The sequence below is a fragment of the Ambystoma mexicanum genome, chromosome 6q (genome assembly GCF_040938575.1).
Source record: "Ambystoma mexicanum isolate Mex_15411 chromosome 6q, UKY_AmexF1_1, whole genome shotgun sequence".
NCBI lineage: Eukaryota > Metazoa > Chordata > Amphibia > Caudata > Ambystomatidae > Ambystoma > Ambystoma mexicanum.
Window position 1 is genome coordinate 1653783964 of NC_090937.1, and position 16314 is coordinate 1653800277.

General features: G+C 48.0%; 1 protein-coding gene across 1 annotated transcript in view; it reads right to left on the reverse strand.

The window, feature by feature from the left end:
- Nucleotides 1-466: 466 nt before the first annotated feature.
- The window catches only part of MOGS (mannosyl-oligosaccharide glucosidase), a 93333-nt gene continuing 77485 nt past the window's right edge, over nt 467-16314 (reverse strand). Inside the window, exons 4-5 of the mRNA XM_069632481.1 lie at nt 9251-9444; nt 467-3533 (exon numbers count right to left, since the gene is read on the reverse strand). Of these exons, the coding sequence (XP_069488582.1) occupies nt 1775-3533; nt 9251-9444 (1953 nt within the window). The 3' untranslated portion in view covers nt 467-1774. The remainder of the gene's footprint in view (nt 3534-9250; nt 9445-16314) is intronic.

Here is a 16314-nt window from a genome sequence, read left to right on the forward strand (position 1 = left end):
CTCTTCCCACCCTAGGACCATACACTTGCTCTTCCCACCTTAGGACCATTCACTTGCTCTTCCTTACCCTAGGCCCATTCGCTTTCTCTTCCAACCTTAGGACCATTCACTTGCTCTTCCTAACCTAGGACCATTCACTTTCTCTTCTTACCCTGGGACCATTCACTTGCTCTTCCTACCCTAGGACCATTCACTTTCTGTTTCCACCTTAGGATCATTCACTTGCTCTTTATAAAACAGCTGAAAACCCGCCTCTTCTTAGCAAAGCTTTAGTCGCAGACTTTCACAGCATCAAGAGACCCTCGTGCAGACCTAGAGCTCTACAAAACTGGTAAAATAACGTTTCCTTACTCACTTGGCTCCAAATAAGGATTTTGAAGTCATAGAATTGTTCTCCCTACTTTTGCAGGTTGGGAGTAAAAGCATTTTATGGGTGTAAAAGGGGAGTTCTGTTTGTTGACTGGTATTTATAGAATAAAATACATTTTAATGTATAAAAGCTGTTTTTGTGTAAACACATATTTTCTTTGTGCCTAATAATTGCAATACATTAAAAGACTTTTTGTTTCTTGTATGCCCTTTGCAGATGAGATAACTCAAAAGCAGAGATCCACTGTTGTGGCATATGCCTTTGCTCTAAACCCAAACACAGCAGAGGGGGCGGAAACCGAGAACAGACGCATCAAAACTGTTAGTCATGTTTTGTTCAGAGCATGTATCTTTTTTTTAAGAAGTAAAACAGGCGGTTGCAACATTATCTATAGAGCTGCTTATTGAAATAACAATTTAAGACCCTGAGCCTGGGTAACATGCCTCCAACACAATAATTTAGAAATGCCTGGTCAATAGCCTTATTTTCCTGTGGGGAGTCATGCCTGCCCTTTCTCCCCTTACATTCTATTCAAGCTTGCAGAGATCATTTATACCAACTTTAGAAGTTACTCAATCAAGGATCCCATGTGTTCTCATTATTTACCATATACATTTGAAACATCATTGTAAATCATCAATGCAGTCAACGCTGAGATTTTAAAAGTAAGCATGGACTGCTATGCATAGCTTTAAAGTTCAGTGTGTGCCCCCTGTGCCAACGTGATGCCAGACCTGCAGAACCTACTAATCAAATTTACAGCATGGGTCGGTAGGGCTTCAGTGGTTCCTTCATTCTGTGAGAGGGCACTGGGCAGGATGGGGAGACCCTCCAAGGGAACCTGCCATCCTACTGCACTCCCTGGAATAAGCCTTTCTGTAAACCATTTCTATGCCTCCTCTTAAAAGGCAGAACGCAGTGGGAGCTCTAACTAAATGGCAGTATGGTTAGATAGTGAGAGAGAACTGCAGAAATTACATTTTTAAAGTATCTCTTTCACAGGGCTAACACCAGGAGACAAATGAAAGGAGTTGGCTTGAATGAATTAAGAAAATTAACACTCTCATGGTCTGGGATGCAATCCTGCACTGTATGCAGGAGACCTCGGTCATCAGCTTCTTTCCATGTAAACCTTCCAGCAGCTTCTACCTTCTAAGATGATGAGACTCCCGGGTCTACTCCTCTCAAAGCCAATGCAAATCTGAGAAAGGAGGCCCTGCTGATCGCACCCACAAAGTCAAGAAATATCACCCACGTTTTCCCATCACAATCTCAAGTTAAGGCGACCCACTGCATCCCTCATCCTTCCTGCCTAGTTGAAAGGATTGAAGAGCCGGCACATGAGAAGCACCGAGCAGGTCCGACACTTGGCATTACCTAGGACATTATCCACACCATGACCTCCTAATACTCTTCTGCCATCATGAGGACTACAAGGGCAGACCAGCCTGTGAAGGGATAGGAGCCTTGCCCTCTGCCAGTGCTGTCATTGTACTGCTCCCAGATGTAGCCGGTCTCCATGTACTGCCGGTAAATGTTATTAATCAGGTTTGCCCGCAGCTCTTGGTACAGGTTTGCTGCCTGGTCGCGGAAGGGCCCATCAATGCTGGCATAGCGATGTAGCGCCCGAACCGCCAGGTAGTTTATATTGACCCATATGGGGCCCCGCCAGTAGGGTCCATCGTGCTCTGTGTTGTGCTTCATGTACAGCGGGCTAGACTTGGACAAGGAACGCAGCCCGTAAGGGGTCCAGAGTTTTTTCTCATTCCTCATGTCCTTGAGAATGGTCTCAAGTCGGGGTGAATCCGGCAGAAGCACGTTCAGCAGGAAGGGAAACAAGCTGACATAACCAAAGGCACTCACGTGCTGCAGCTTGGGTGGCTTGCGGACCACCCGCACTAAACGGGGTGGAGGGTGGTGGTGCGGATTATGGCCAGGTGGTACAAAGATCTTCTCCCGTTCTAGTAACACTGACTGAGTATGATTGCCATAGTCGGCAAAAGCTTGGAGTTGCTCTGACCAGTGATGCTTCTCCAGCCGGGCATTGTCGCTGAGCTCTAGCTGCATGCGCTGGTACTCCCCCGCAGGTTCACCCAGAAGCCGAGACACCTCTGCCATGACTTGAGAAGCCAGCACCATCCAGCAGCGCAAGTCCACATGACGTTCGTCACCAGAGGGATGCGAGGCCCGGGGGTAGTCATCTAGTCCAGAGGTCAATGTTTTGGGGTTGAGGAAAAGGTTGGTATCCTCATCACGGCCCCTCCAGCGGAAAGTGTATGGAATTGGCCCTGACTGAGTTGTATTGTACCAGTCATACCAGGTCTTGAGCCGGGGTAGCAGCTTCCGCAGATACAGCTCATCATTCCTGGCCAGCGGTGTGCCTTCCAGACCAGCCAGGAGCTTCTGTAGAGTCAGGAAGAGGGTTGGGGGATTGGCGTTCTCATTGCGCTGCAGAACAAACTCTGCTGGGACCTTGCTCCGGGCCTCGCTATCTAGGATCTGCTCACGAGGGATCCACCCCTCGACATTCATTAAGTCCAGCCAGTGTGATATTACCTCTCGGCTTATTGCTGGATCCCACTTGCTGACCAACAGCTGGTGGAATCCCTCATCCCAGAGGAATCCTCGAGGAAAGAAGGAGCGTGAGGGCACAGCAGTATAAAGGGGACCCTCTGGGTAGACCACAGGCTGGTCGTTGTAGCGCGACTGCACAAAGGAGTGGCCGTAGAAGTACCCCATGCCCCCGACCATGTTACTAAGGGCTGCCTGGGCAAACTGCACCTGCGGAGGAGAGGCTCCTTTCTCTCTGAGTGGGAATGTCTGGTCAAACTTTGCTTCAAAGGCAGCTTTGTGCCGGGCCAGCTCCGCAGACAAAACAGGTCCCACCAGTGAGTCAGGGCGGTCTAAGAAGCTACCTGATTCAAAGGCCACTTCAATCTCAAAGGGAAGCTGCAGGGTCACCTGGTGGACAACGAGGTGACTCTCTTCTGGAGAGGCGCCTCCACCAGGCTGCTGCTTTGGTGGGGGGCGGTAAGAGTCCACAGCAAAGTAGTGGCGCTTGGCACCATTTGGTGGGCTGTACACAAAGCGGTGGCTGAGACTGCTCTTCACAACATCAGTCAGTCGGTGCAGGCCCGGGCTCACAGTCTTTAGGATGTTGTAGCTGCAAAAAAAGGGGAAAGGAGAGGTTTGAGCAGGCAAGAAGGGTCAAGGAAACGAGATAATGCCGTAATATGTTCATAGGAATAACTTGAGGGCAAAGGAGGGAGGACAAAAAAGCAACAAGAGCAGACAAAAATGAGACACCACTACAAAATAAACTGTATTACAAGTTGATGACATCCGCAGCACAATCCTTTGGAACCCCGCACCCATATGCATGTTCAAAAAGCCTACCAAGGTTAATTGACTTGTCTGATATATCATTACTTGTGTTATGTGCTGACCCATTTTCCCAATGGCCTCTTCCCAAAGCACACTGAAGCTGCCAAAATGTGATGTGGGCGCCATACAAGAGCATCACATGAAATGAAAAAACAATGGCAATGTGCATGTAAATGCTACAGGTGCAAGGTACAAAAACATTACACCAATAAATATGAGAAGGAGCATATCGCCCACCCATATATGCGAGACGGATACACACTTCATGCACCTAAGGGATAGGAGCGGGCTGGGGGAGTCTGCAGGCTAAAGGTAAAAAGCCCCCTCCCCAAATGATAGAATCTGAAGCTCATGCCCACCAGACCCAAAGTTCCAACCACAGAGAGACAAGCCTTCCACCTGTTTAACAAAAGTACCCTTTATTGTGCTAATGTTGACGGCTCACTACACAGAAAGGGATTGCACTCGGAGGTCCACAGTTCACAATCGCAACTTCCTGAAACACAAAGCCACTGTGGCGGGAAGCAGGGTTACAACTCCTGTACATCCCGGCTGTGGATCAAGCTCCGAGACACTGCCAAAAAGTTACCTGAAAAAATAGAAATCTTACCTAGCTGTATTCCAACCCATAAGTCATGTGCCAGGAGCACCAGAGCCTTCTGATCAGAACCGGCGTTCTCCGAGAGGATGAGAGGGAAACATCTAAAGTCCAAGATGGTAGACACGCCAGATATAGGTTTGGTCTAACCCACAGAGATCAGCCCCAGGTGTACTCTAGGAAGCTAGCAAATTTTCGCTCCGTGAAACACTTGCGTATGGGCACGTTATAAATGCATTAACATTTCATATCATATCTGCACGTACCCAATTAATCCTCAGAGGCACAAACCCTCAATGAAAGATTCACCCAGGTCAAGGAGTGAAGAGAGTTTTAAAGCCAAAGAGCTTGGTCTGGCAATGTGGGTTGTTGGAGCATATTGTGGCCAGCGTTAGAGGCGTTTGGAGTGCATTACAAGGACTGCTATGATGTGGAGGATGTTGAAGGTGAGGGAGGCGGGTGAGGGAGCCAGGAGGAGGTGGTCAGAGATTAGATGAGTAAGTGATATCAGGTGGGGGTGGTAACAGGAGCAGCTGGTATTAACATCAAGAGGTGTTGGCGCTCTAGAAAGACAGGAAGATTCTGTCAGGCTGGGGGGGGAGGCTAAGCAGGGTCAGTCGGTGCGAGGAGAAACTATACAGGGCCTGGGAGGTTACCACCAATTTACAGAGGTGAAGGAAACAGAGGTTGTGAAGCACCGCCATGAGGGTAGAGGGGGGCCTGTAGTTGAGACGAGGATAGTGGGAACTCCTGGCACCAATGCCTAATCGAGAATAATCCTAATCGTAATAGTGACAGCTGCTGGAGGCAAAGCTGCTGCAGTTCAAGGAGGTCTGCCAAGTAGCAGAGAGAGAGCTGGGCCACATGGAGTAAAACCAGCCGACACCATGGCAGGTGTGGACTTGGCACCAGAGGAAAAGAGACATCTAGTGATCACTGAGACTCTGTGTACAACGTCAGGACTGTTTCAAAACGCTTTGTGCGCCCAACGAGGCCTCCATAACAACTGCCTGGGCTAAAAGGGTGTTTCCAAAGGAATGGAAATCCTGAATAAGACACAAAGAGCCTAACCCAGAATAGGTTGAGACACTAGTTTTTTTAGTCTGACTAAGAGGGGAAAACTGAGAGTCCCAGGAGATCGAATTAGCTTCTTGCTGTCCAATGCTTGGCCCCATCAGAGAACATAAGGGAACTAAGAGGAGGTATATTGCAGGAGATTCCAGAAGGACCAACCTGGGACTCGGACGACACTGGCCACAACCCCTGGAAAGACTCAGATAAGAAAGTAGTGTTTGGGGCACTAACTCCCAGAGTTCATGAGCGACTGTTTTGCCCACCATGAAGGTAGACTTAAAGAAGGGAGAAAGGGAAGGCCAGAGGACCACTGTGCTAGTAAAAGCCTAGTGGAGGCTGAAGAACCAGAGTACTGACTGTGTTGCTCTACCCCCATACCGGGGAGCCCAGTCAAACCTAATCGCTATTTGTTGTGACAAAATAAAACTAATGGTGAATTGTAACTTTGCCTCAAGGTCTCAGTTGATCTCCCGGCGGTGACACACCATCTAGGTAAAAAGTCAGGGTACACCATGTTCCCAGCTTTTCCTATTTAAGTAACATCATATAGCTGCTGTAAAAGGGCCATTATTTGGTGGCAGCATTTGACCAAGTTCAGCTTCACTCTACTTTGGGGATAAGACCACCAGCGACTCCTGAGAAAAATCAATGCAGGGAACTGCAGTCAAACATTGCCCCTACAAGTGAGTGACAGAGGATAGAATTATGGGCCATATATGGGCACTAGTCTGACAAGTGGGAAATCCAAAGGCTGCATTTACGAACTAAGAACAACTTGACTGGGATGACTAAATATAATCTTAAAATCACATCCAGACGGTTGGCCACATTAAATGGTGATATTGTGGTGTCTGTCGAGAATTGGCTGGCCAACAATATGCTTCCATGAATGAAATCCTTTAATTGAGGCTTGTGCTCCTTACCCTAGCCCCAGCTCCTCATAAAAGTGTAGGGTCGGGTCTAGATACTTTGCAGAATAACTGGGATTGCTAGAAGGTGTGGATCTGAACACTGGATGCAAGGAAGCCCTGCAGCCCTCCAAAATCCTTCTAATCGTGGAGCTGTATGCCACGGTTAGATTAGGTCTGTGCTCACTACCCTTACATAGACTTCAGTGGTTTGTGGAAGCTTTGTGGACCCAGTCCCCTTGATGACCCGGAACAAGAAGAGGTGCGACTACTGGCACTGAGATGCAGATCAGCTGATGGAACCTCTTGACGTGTAACTGCCTAAGACTGAACGACAAACCAAACGGCTCATCCACTGCGACAACTTATCTAAAGCGTAATCGCTGGAGGGTTCCTGCAGTAGTCTCTCACGAGAGTGGCACGACTAAGACTTCATCATACTACAGTGTATGTTAGCAACATCATCTCAACTTCTGTAGGCTCCCAGCTACTCGTACGTACTACAGTTGCACCTCATATACCATAGTACACTGGGAAGCCTGGAACAGGTTCCCTGTAAACCCCTAATCGTAACCAGCACCAAACCGCTGACAGATGCAATCAGAAACAGACAAAGAAGCCCAACAACAAGTGGCCCGCAAGCATCTGTTTGCCCACCCAGAAGAACCTCATTGCAGACGTGCAGAGCAGTTGGAAGTTCTTCTGAGGGGCATTAACAGATCGACGTAGAATGTCTCACTCCCTAACAATCACTGCCCAGCATTACAACTGCATGCTGCCTGACCCATCCCTTGGTGATCTACCCTGAACTATGAAGACGGAACGCCACTGCCCAGCATCACAACTGCATGCTGCCTGACCCATCCCTTGATGATCAACCCTGAACTATGAAGACCGAACGCCACTGCCCAGCATCACAACTGCATGCTGCCTGACCCATCCCTTGGTGATCTACTCTGAACTATGAAGACCGAATGCCACTGCCCAGCATCACAACTGCATGCTGCCTGACCCATCCCTTCGTGATCTACCCTGAACTATGAAGACCGAACGCCACTGCCCAGCATCACAACTGCATGCTGTCTGACCCATCCCTTGGTGATCTACCTGAACTATGAAGACCGAACGCCACTGCCCAGCATCACAACTGCATGCTGCCTGACCCATCCCTTGGTGATCTACCCTGAACTATGAAGACGGAACGCCACTGCCCAGCATCACAACTGCATGCTGCCTGACCCATCCCTTGGTGATTTAGCCTAAACTATGAAGACGGAACACCACTGCCCAGCATCACAACTGCATGCTGCCTGACCTATCCCTTGGTGATCTACACTGAAGTATGAAGACCGAACGCCACTGCCCAGCATCAAAACTGCATGCTGCCTGACCCATCCTTTGGTGATTTACCCTGAACTATGAAGACCGAACGCCTCTGCCCAGCATCACAAATGCATGCTGTCTGACCCATCCCTTGGTGATCTACCCTGAACTATGAAGACCGAACACCACTGCCCAGCATCACAACTGCATGCTGCCTGACCCATCCCTTGGTGATCTACCCTGAACTATGAAGACCGAACGCCACTGCCCAGCATCCCAACTGCATGCTGTCTGATCCATCCCTTGGTGATCTACCCTGAAATATGAAGACTGAACGCCACTGCCTAGTATCTCAACTGCATGCTGTCTGACCCATCCCTTGGTGATCTCCCCTGAACTATGAAAACTGAACGCCACTGCCTAGTATCTCAACTGCACGCTGTCTGACCCATCCCGTTGTGATCTACCCTGAACTATGGAGACCGAACGCCACTGCCCAGCATCACAACTGCATGCTGTCTGACCCATCCCTCTTGGTGTTCTACCCAAAACTATGAAGACTGAACGCCACTGCCTAGTATCCCAACTGCATGCTGTCTGACCCATCCCTTGGTGATCTACCCAAAACTATGAAGAGTGAACGCCACTGCCTAGTATCTCAACTGCATGCTGCCTGACCCATCCCGTGGTGATCTACCCTGAACTATGGAGACCGAACGCCACTGCCCAGCATCACAGCTGCATGCTGTCTGACCCATCCCTGGGTGATCTACCCTGAACTATGGAGATCAAACTCTCTCCCAGAAAAAACTGAAATTCTAACAAGAAAAAGAAAAGCCTCCTTTACCATAGACATTCCACACATAAAAATACAGCAACAAAAAGACAAAAAGCAACCCCATTTTTCTAACTGTGAGGCAAGATCACCACCAACAACCAAATTAGCTCTTTCCCAAACATAAGCAAAATGCAATCTACTTCAAATCAAACCTTAACACTACAGCACGACTTTACACCATCCAAATGATCCATTTCCCAAACACAAGTGGAGTGCATTCTGCTTCCAAACAAACCTTAACACTACAGCACAACTTTACACCATCCAAATGAGCCATTTCCAAACCATAAGCTAAAAGCATTCTACTTCAAATCAAACTTTAACACGACGGCACGGCTTTACAACATCCAAATGAGCTATTTCCCAAATATAAGCGGAGTGCATTCTACTTCCAATCAAACCTGAACACTACAGCACAACTTTACAACACTCTCCTTGAATATCAGATGATCCAGGGCTGTAATGTGTGTCCCAGACACACGCCAGGTTTCCCATATGGTTGCAATGTGTGCTCCAGGTAAGCACTGGGCGTAGGACACAGGTCTGCACAGTGTGTCGTTGGTAGACCACAGGGTTGTAATGTGTGTTCCAGGTGCACTCTAGCTGACATGGCCAAGGACAAGGATGTATGTTATCCATTTGGCAAGGTGTGCAGAGTGTACCCCAAACACATTCAAGGTATCTTACAGTTGGGCCTATGGGTTGCACAGTAAACCCGGCCACACAGCGGCTGGAAGATTTATACATGGCCGTACCTTGCATACTTGGCTGCTTCAGATTTCTCCCCCTTGGGTTTGTAAAAGGTGATTCTGAAATGTCCCAACTCCTCAGAAGACCCCGTCACAGATGCTAGGCGTTGTTTGTCCTCCACGTGAGCATTCAGCAAGCCCTGTCCATCCGTAGCCACATAGAAGAGCAGTGAGATTAGCGAGGCATGAGTGCCTGGTGACTGCACAAAGGGAAAGCAAGTAAATGATGAGTTTAGAACAAAAAGACAAACAAAATAGCATTTTCTGATGCTGAATGCGGCATTTAGTCACTTTAGTTACATTCAATCTTCCTCATTAGGGAGAAAAACCTGATGTCCTGAAGAAGTGTTATTTCTGGCACAGAAAGAAACACCCTGGGCTTTCGAGAATTGTTTACCCCAGGATCGTAGTTGAGTTGCATGTATCCCTATGGGAGCTTGGGTTTCTCAAAACAACAGAAGACTGGAGCGCTATATACTGAAAAGTGTTGGGATCCACCGTTTTCTTTTCACCCATTCTATCGCTAGAAGGACCCATGGTCCGGAGTCCAAAAGCCCAGACCCTAGTCTAGACAACAAGGTTTCTTAGGAATCTCTCAGTGTCATGGTCACTTGGACACTAGCGCGCTTCTCTCCTCGTGGGGTCAGGTCATCGCATGCTGGCTGTGTCACCTCCTAGTACAGAGAAATGACCACGGCAGTGGTTGGACACCTTGTGTCCTCAGGGATCTGAAGGTCTCTGCAGTAGGCAGGTGGACAGTTTCCCATCCTCCCACAGGAGACGTGTGCTCTCGGTACCCCCTCCCCACCCCACGGGAAAATTCAGGTAGTTATTCCCCCCTACTATGTACTTCTGTATGGGATTTTCCCCCCTGCCTAGTACTACTTTAGGATTCTTAAGGGCTGTGCTTAGGGCCTCCTCACTGCCAACCCAGTCTTGTCCCCAATCCCATCTCTTATGCTCAACCTCTCTTGGACTTGGAAATATAGTGCCTGCCTCTTTTAGGGGCTATAGTACACCTGGCATGCTTCAGCAATTGTTAGGAGGTATAGCGCCTCTGGCCCTCTTCACCGCCTTTCTTTCTTTTTTATGAGTCATTGTCTGGCCCTTGGCCAGCTTCTAGGTCCAGGACTTCAATGGCCATCTAGTTTTACTGGAAGTTCTAACGCAGTCCTGCTCTACCATGCATCCCTGTAAGTAGCCAACCCCTGCTACGTGCCCCTGCTCCAAGGCCACCCTCATGATCTAATCTTATTTCTCCTCCTCCTGCACTCACTTCTCCAACCTCAGCTCATCCTCTTCCTTCACACCCTCCAACCATTCCCTCTCTCTTGCTCCCTCTCCCTCTCCTCCTTAACTATAGGTGAGCGCAGTTGTGAGTTGTTAAGACTCAGATCCCTGGCCGGAGCCACCATATTAGGATCAGGCAAATGATTATGGCAGCAGCATGTGCTGGCATGCCACCTGTCTGGTTCGTTATAAATTGGCTGTTTGTCAGATCCTGAACAATGGTTTGAAAGCGGTTGTTCGCAAGGTATTGTGAGAAATCAGAGGGTGTCTCACCCACTAGTCCCCGGGATCTCTCTCTCTCATGTGGCCAGGGCACTGCCATCGCCTTTGGATCCAGACTCTGGGGTTGGACCATTGCAGGAGGATCACCTGGGTGAGGGGACTTCGGGGAGTGGGGTGAGGCAGCCGATGGTGAGATGCAGTGTCCCCTCCTTTTTTGTTCATCTACCCATCCTATTTTATAGGATTTTCCTAAGTGCCAACTCGCCCACCCCCTTTTTTCACAAACACTGGGCCAAGCAAGAGGGCGACAGAGCAACCAGACTAACTCTCTCACATCGTACTGGACATGTCCCATTAAACAGGTCAGGCAAAGTCAGTCACTTTACATCAAGTGCATACACCTGATACCAGTTAGCTCTCCTCACACGAATAAAAGGCAACACCTAAAGACAACACGAGCAGAACTTCCGGGACGAGTGCACACCTACTGGAGCACAGCAATGGTCCAAGGGACTAGAGCAGCAGGCCGAAAACCCCAAGGGTTCCCTACTGGAGGTTGTTGCCTCCGGCAGACCGTGAAAGACACATGGTGAAGGCCAGATCCCATAAGTGAAGATTGCATTGTGTTCTAAGGATGCCAGCAACCCACCCGGGTGAATGGCAGAGTTGGGGAGGCAAGGCCACGCCTCTGGTACTAACCTTGACTCGTGAATTGAAAAATAAAAAATAAATAAAATAAAAGAGCGCACACAGCCGGTGTGTTGGCAAGCGACTTGAGAGACAGTTGTGTGTTAAAGCGAATGAAGTAGCAACATTATATCACAAGTGAAGGCTGCACGTGTGTGGATGAGACGCAAAGAAAGGCAGACATGTGAATGCACTTTGAAATAAAAAGCAGCTGTGAGATCAGCAATACTAAGTAATGGAGTGGTCCGGCAAAAGGAAGCAGCCCATTCGAAAGTCTCTGTGAAAGATACATTGTGTGACGTTATTAAGCAAACAGACAGCAAAAGAAAATTAAGTAAAAGTAGCTGTGAGCTTTGAGTCGAAGTGGTCCTGCGGTGGTCTGTTAAAAGCACCACACACATTCGAAAGTCTTGAAAAGGGGTCTGAGCCCGATTGAGGGAGACCCGAAGGACAATAAACTTGGAGAATGAAGCCCCCTTGCAAGTTTGTGTTGAACTGTGACGTGAGAGGTCTGAGCCAGGCAGAGGAGGAACTTTGTGAACTTTATGTTGGAAATACAATTTTGGAACAGCAAGAAAAAGACTAACGTGGAAGGACAAGCGGCCTCAATCGACGGTTTGGAACTGCTTAGAGTGTTAGAAACGGAGCCAGAGTGCATCATCCTGCCTACAGGGACAGCCTTACTCTGTGAGGTATGACGCGAGGAGGAGATCTGGTTCAGCTACCTTTATTCTTTTGAACACTGATTTTTCCTTTTGCATAAATTTTTCCTTTTTACACTTTTTGTATAAGAGATAGGGCAGACATTAGGTTTTGTTAGCATAGGCCATTTCGGTTTGACCGACGCCACTAGGACTGTTTTGTTTATCGTTTGATGGTCGAGACCTCAAATCTTAGTTATAGGGCAAATTAGGAGTTTCTCCGACCCAAACATTTTCAATAAAGGTTTTACAAATTGTATCCATTGTGTCAGCGTCATACTTGTGATACCATGCCTTCCCTACAGTATGCACGAAGAATGAGCATGTGATTCCTGTTTCTGCCATACGTTTTGCTCCTAGACCGCAATGCATGGCAGGCTTTGTCCCTCTGACGTTTGTAGAGCTGGGACGCCCGCTCTGAGCATGTGCTCGTGAGCCCAGCTCATACTAAGCAGTGTGTGGTTCATTCTTTCTTCAGCAGCCTGGGTATTTGTGTTACGGATTTCTATCCCAGTCATGGAGTCTTTTTGCTGGCAATCTGTAGAAGGCTGTGACAGGGTCAGGGGTCTGATCCTTTCAGAGGGGACCTTGGACTCCTCGAGACCTGGAACAGAGGGGCTATGCAGGCGGAAGTCACAGCCAGCCCTGTCAAAGAGGAGGGGAAGGGGAGCTGGAGGAGAGGTCTCAGTCCTTAAATGGGCTATGCATGTTAATGGCCGTACCACACTCTGTCGCAGGGTGCCTCCCAATACTTTTACTGACCAGTGTTCTCTCTTTTCGTTTCAGGTATGTGAGACTCTCAGAATGCACCCGAGAGCCATAATAAACACATGGACCAGAACCAGCGAGTCAAGAACAGAAAAATACTGGACTAGGACATTTCTTGCGAAATAGAGATGGGACATCTAACACTGACCTACCAGGGATGCACCGGCGAATGGTGGGGCACCAGGAAACAAACTGGGAGTGAGGAGAGACTGCCGGGGAACAGGAGAGACACAGAAACCCTCCCCAAACCGAATTTATTTATAGAGTGCTTAAGCTCAGAGGCGTCAAAGCGCTGTGACAGAAAAGGACAATTACATGACTAACGGGACACAAAAGACAAAAAAATATCTAGAAACAAGAAAATCAGATCCAACAATGGACATAAGAACTAAGTAAAGGATTCTGTAAAGAAAAATGTTTTGAGGTTTTTCATAAAGGACGCAAGAATGGGGTCGAGCTGCAAACACAGTGGTAACATGTTCCACAAAGTTGAGGTGGTTAACTTAAAAGATCTACCACCAGCGCGGCTACGTTTAAAGCATTTGTTGGTTAAACATTGCTGTGAACTGGAGAAGAGAGAACGGGATGGTTTATACGCCCGCAATCAAGCCTTAAGATCAGTAGGAGCTTTACCAGACGTACTGTGACGGATCAAGAGTAAGACTCAGACACAGTGGCATATCAAATACTTTTACTATCAAAACAAAAAGAGGGGTTGGGGAAATCCTACCCATACCTGATACTTAAAGGGTTTCCCTGCCTCAACAAAACTAAGGAACGTCTGTGTCAGGAGGTCTAAAGCAAAAAGAGTTCTCTGTCCTGTGTCCAAAATCCTATGCTGACCCTCACACACTAAATTCAATATAATGTGAAATGGGAAAAATCTCTTGGCTAACTCCTGCAGCCTCCTTCCAAAGATCCAAATATAAAGTCTCTAAGGAGCAAAAAAGAAAAAATGAATACGGTTCCACTAGAGACGGGCCACTTCTCATATATTCCACAATCCCAATGGGGATGGCTCTTCCCTTGAGTTTTCTCCATTTACATCGGTTTCAGAAAGTGGCATGGTTCTTCCCATCCCAGGGCTTTTTGGTTTCTCACTTGCATGGGAGTCCCAGACCCGCTGACTGCCTGGTTTACTCTCCTGCCAGAGCTTTTGAGTCCTCTTAACATTTCAGTGCAAATCCTAGGTTCAGACTCTTCATTAGCCTTCATTCGCTTCGGTATCCAGGTAATTATATCTTTCATATGTGGCGCTACCAACCCTTCTCCAACTGTGTTAAATATCCAAGCTCCCTTGTGTGGGTTTTTGCTGTTTACTAATGTCACGTGGCCTCCGCCCGGAAGAATCCCGATATCCCAATCTCCTTCTCTGGGCTTACTGGTCTTCTCTGACGGTTTTGCGTCCCTCGCGTCTCACCCGTTCCTCTGCTGCCCATCAGCAGTCTGGGAGTATGTCTCCTCGGCTTTCCGGTTCCTACCTGGCCTTCTCCTTCGCTCGGCTGCTCCTACTTTTTGGAATGGCAGTGCTGCAAACATCTTCCACCTGACTTCCTTGGATGCCATCCTCGCCAACTTCTTTGCTATGGTCTGCAGCTCTCTTTACTCCCGTGTCCCAACCAGCGTCAGGAGGGCTGACTCTCTCGTTCTGTTCAGGTGTTCCATATTTGGATGTCCCAGCAACTGTTAACGTCTTCCAATGACTAGATAGTGGCGTTGGCTTGCTGCTCCTAATGATTTTCATCACTCCATCCCTCTTCCTCATCTCAGTGTTATAAAAGGGCGGTGTACTATGAAGAGTCAGGAATTAAAATTGGGCACACGTGAGTCATGTTTCTGGTCAAATATTTTTATCAAAGTAAAAGGGGTTGGGAAAATGCCTTTCTGACCCTACTCTAAGAGGAGTTTCCCTACTTAAACAAAAAACTAAGGATCTTTCTGTGTCAGACTGTCCAAACCAAAACTGTCCTGTGTCCAAAGTTCTATTCTGACCTTCACACTCTAAGGTGAAAAGAGGAATGTCTTTGGCATTGAGTGGTTTTAGAGAAGTGTTCAAAAGAATAAATAACTCCAACATAAAAAGTCTTGAAGGACCAGATCCTTGTTCCAGAGGGTGGTTCCCTTCCCCAGGATTCCTCTTTACTTTCTGATGTTTTCACAAGCAGCAGCTTCTCATGTATTTCTTATCCAGCACCACACTGATACACAAACCTGTCTGGTTTTCCACTTGTGTCTTGTCTGGACACCTGGTATACTCTCCTGCCAAGTTTTTGCTCCTTCTCTCCTGGTTAACACAATCCTCTTTCTAGTCATGATATATCCTCCTCAGGACCTCTAACTTGTGGCTTTCTTGTACCTGCCTGGTATGGTTACCAGACATTTGATCGAAAAAAATTGGTGGACTGGACAAATGGTCGAACCAATTTGGTCGAAAACCAAATGGTCGCATTTTTATTATTTTTACCCCTTTTTTTTTTTTTGTACAAGTTTGGAGGTTGGCCAATAGGTTTTGGGAAAAGGAATTCAATACCCTTCATTGGTGAATAAGGCGATCTATGACAATATGAGATAAGGGTATTAGGAATGGGAGGTTCCATTCTCGGAAGGCAAAGCGGGATACCATGTCTCTTCAGATGATTTCATGTCTCCTCCCTGCAGGCCATCTTCCCCTCTGTGATCCACCCCCATATAGCCGCCCCCAGGATCAGGATCAGGTAGCGGCTTCCGTCCCCTGGCCACAAGGAGTGATGACACCATCAGATTCATCACAGTACGTAAGTTCCAGTACTCGTTGTTTCAGCGTTCTTAAAGAGGGAGGGATGTACATATGGTCGGTGTTCAACAAATAGAGGCCATTCTTCATCCACACTACAATAAGAATGGGGGAAAAGTAAATGGCTGTTACCAAGAAGTGCAGGTAAAGACCTGTTCTGACCCAGCTGGCTCACTTCGCATACCCAAGGGCTGTCCTCCCACATGTGCTCCTCCCACAGATAGCCACCCCCAGGGTCAGAGTCTGGTAGCTTCTGCCTTTCCCTGGCCACATGAGGGGGGCTCTCCCCTGGGGAAGTAGTGACAAGCTTGCTAGATTTGTCACAGTACATTTATGTGTAATAGTCATAGCTTTAAACTTGATCCTCTTAGCAACTGGCAACCAATGAAGGCTTTTCAGTGTTGGTGAGATGTGAGATCTTCTGGCAACATTAGGCACAATCCGAGCCGCAGTGTTCTGCACCACCTTGAGCGTAGCAACCCCACATGCCGCTGCCCAACCAAGCAATGTGTTTTTGGTATCTCTTGCCAGTGGTGAGAGACGTGGGGTGCCCGGTTTACATCCTCCAATGGTTGCATCACAGAGCGACTGTATTCCCCGTCCTCTCGAGGTCACCCTTTTCCGGTGGG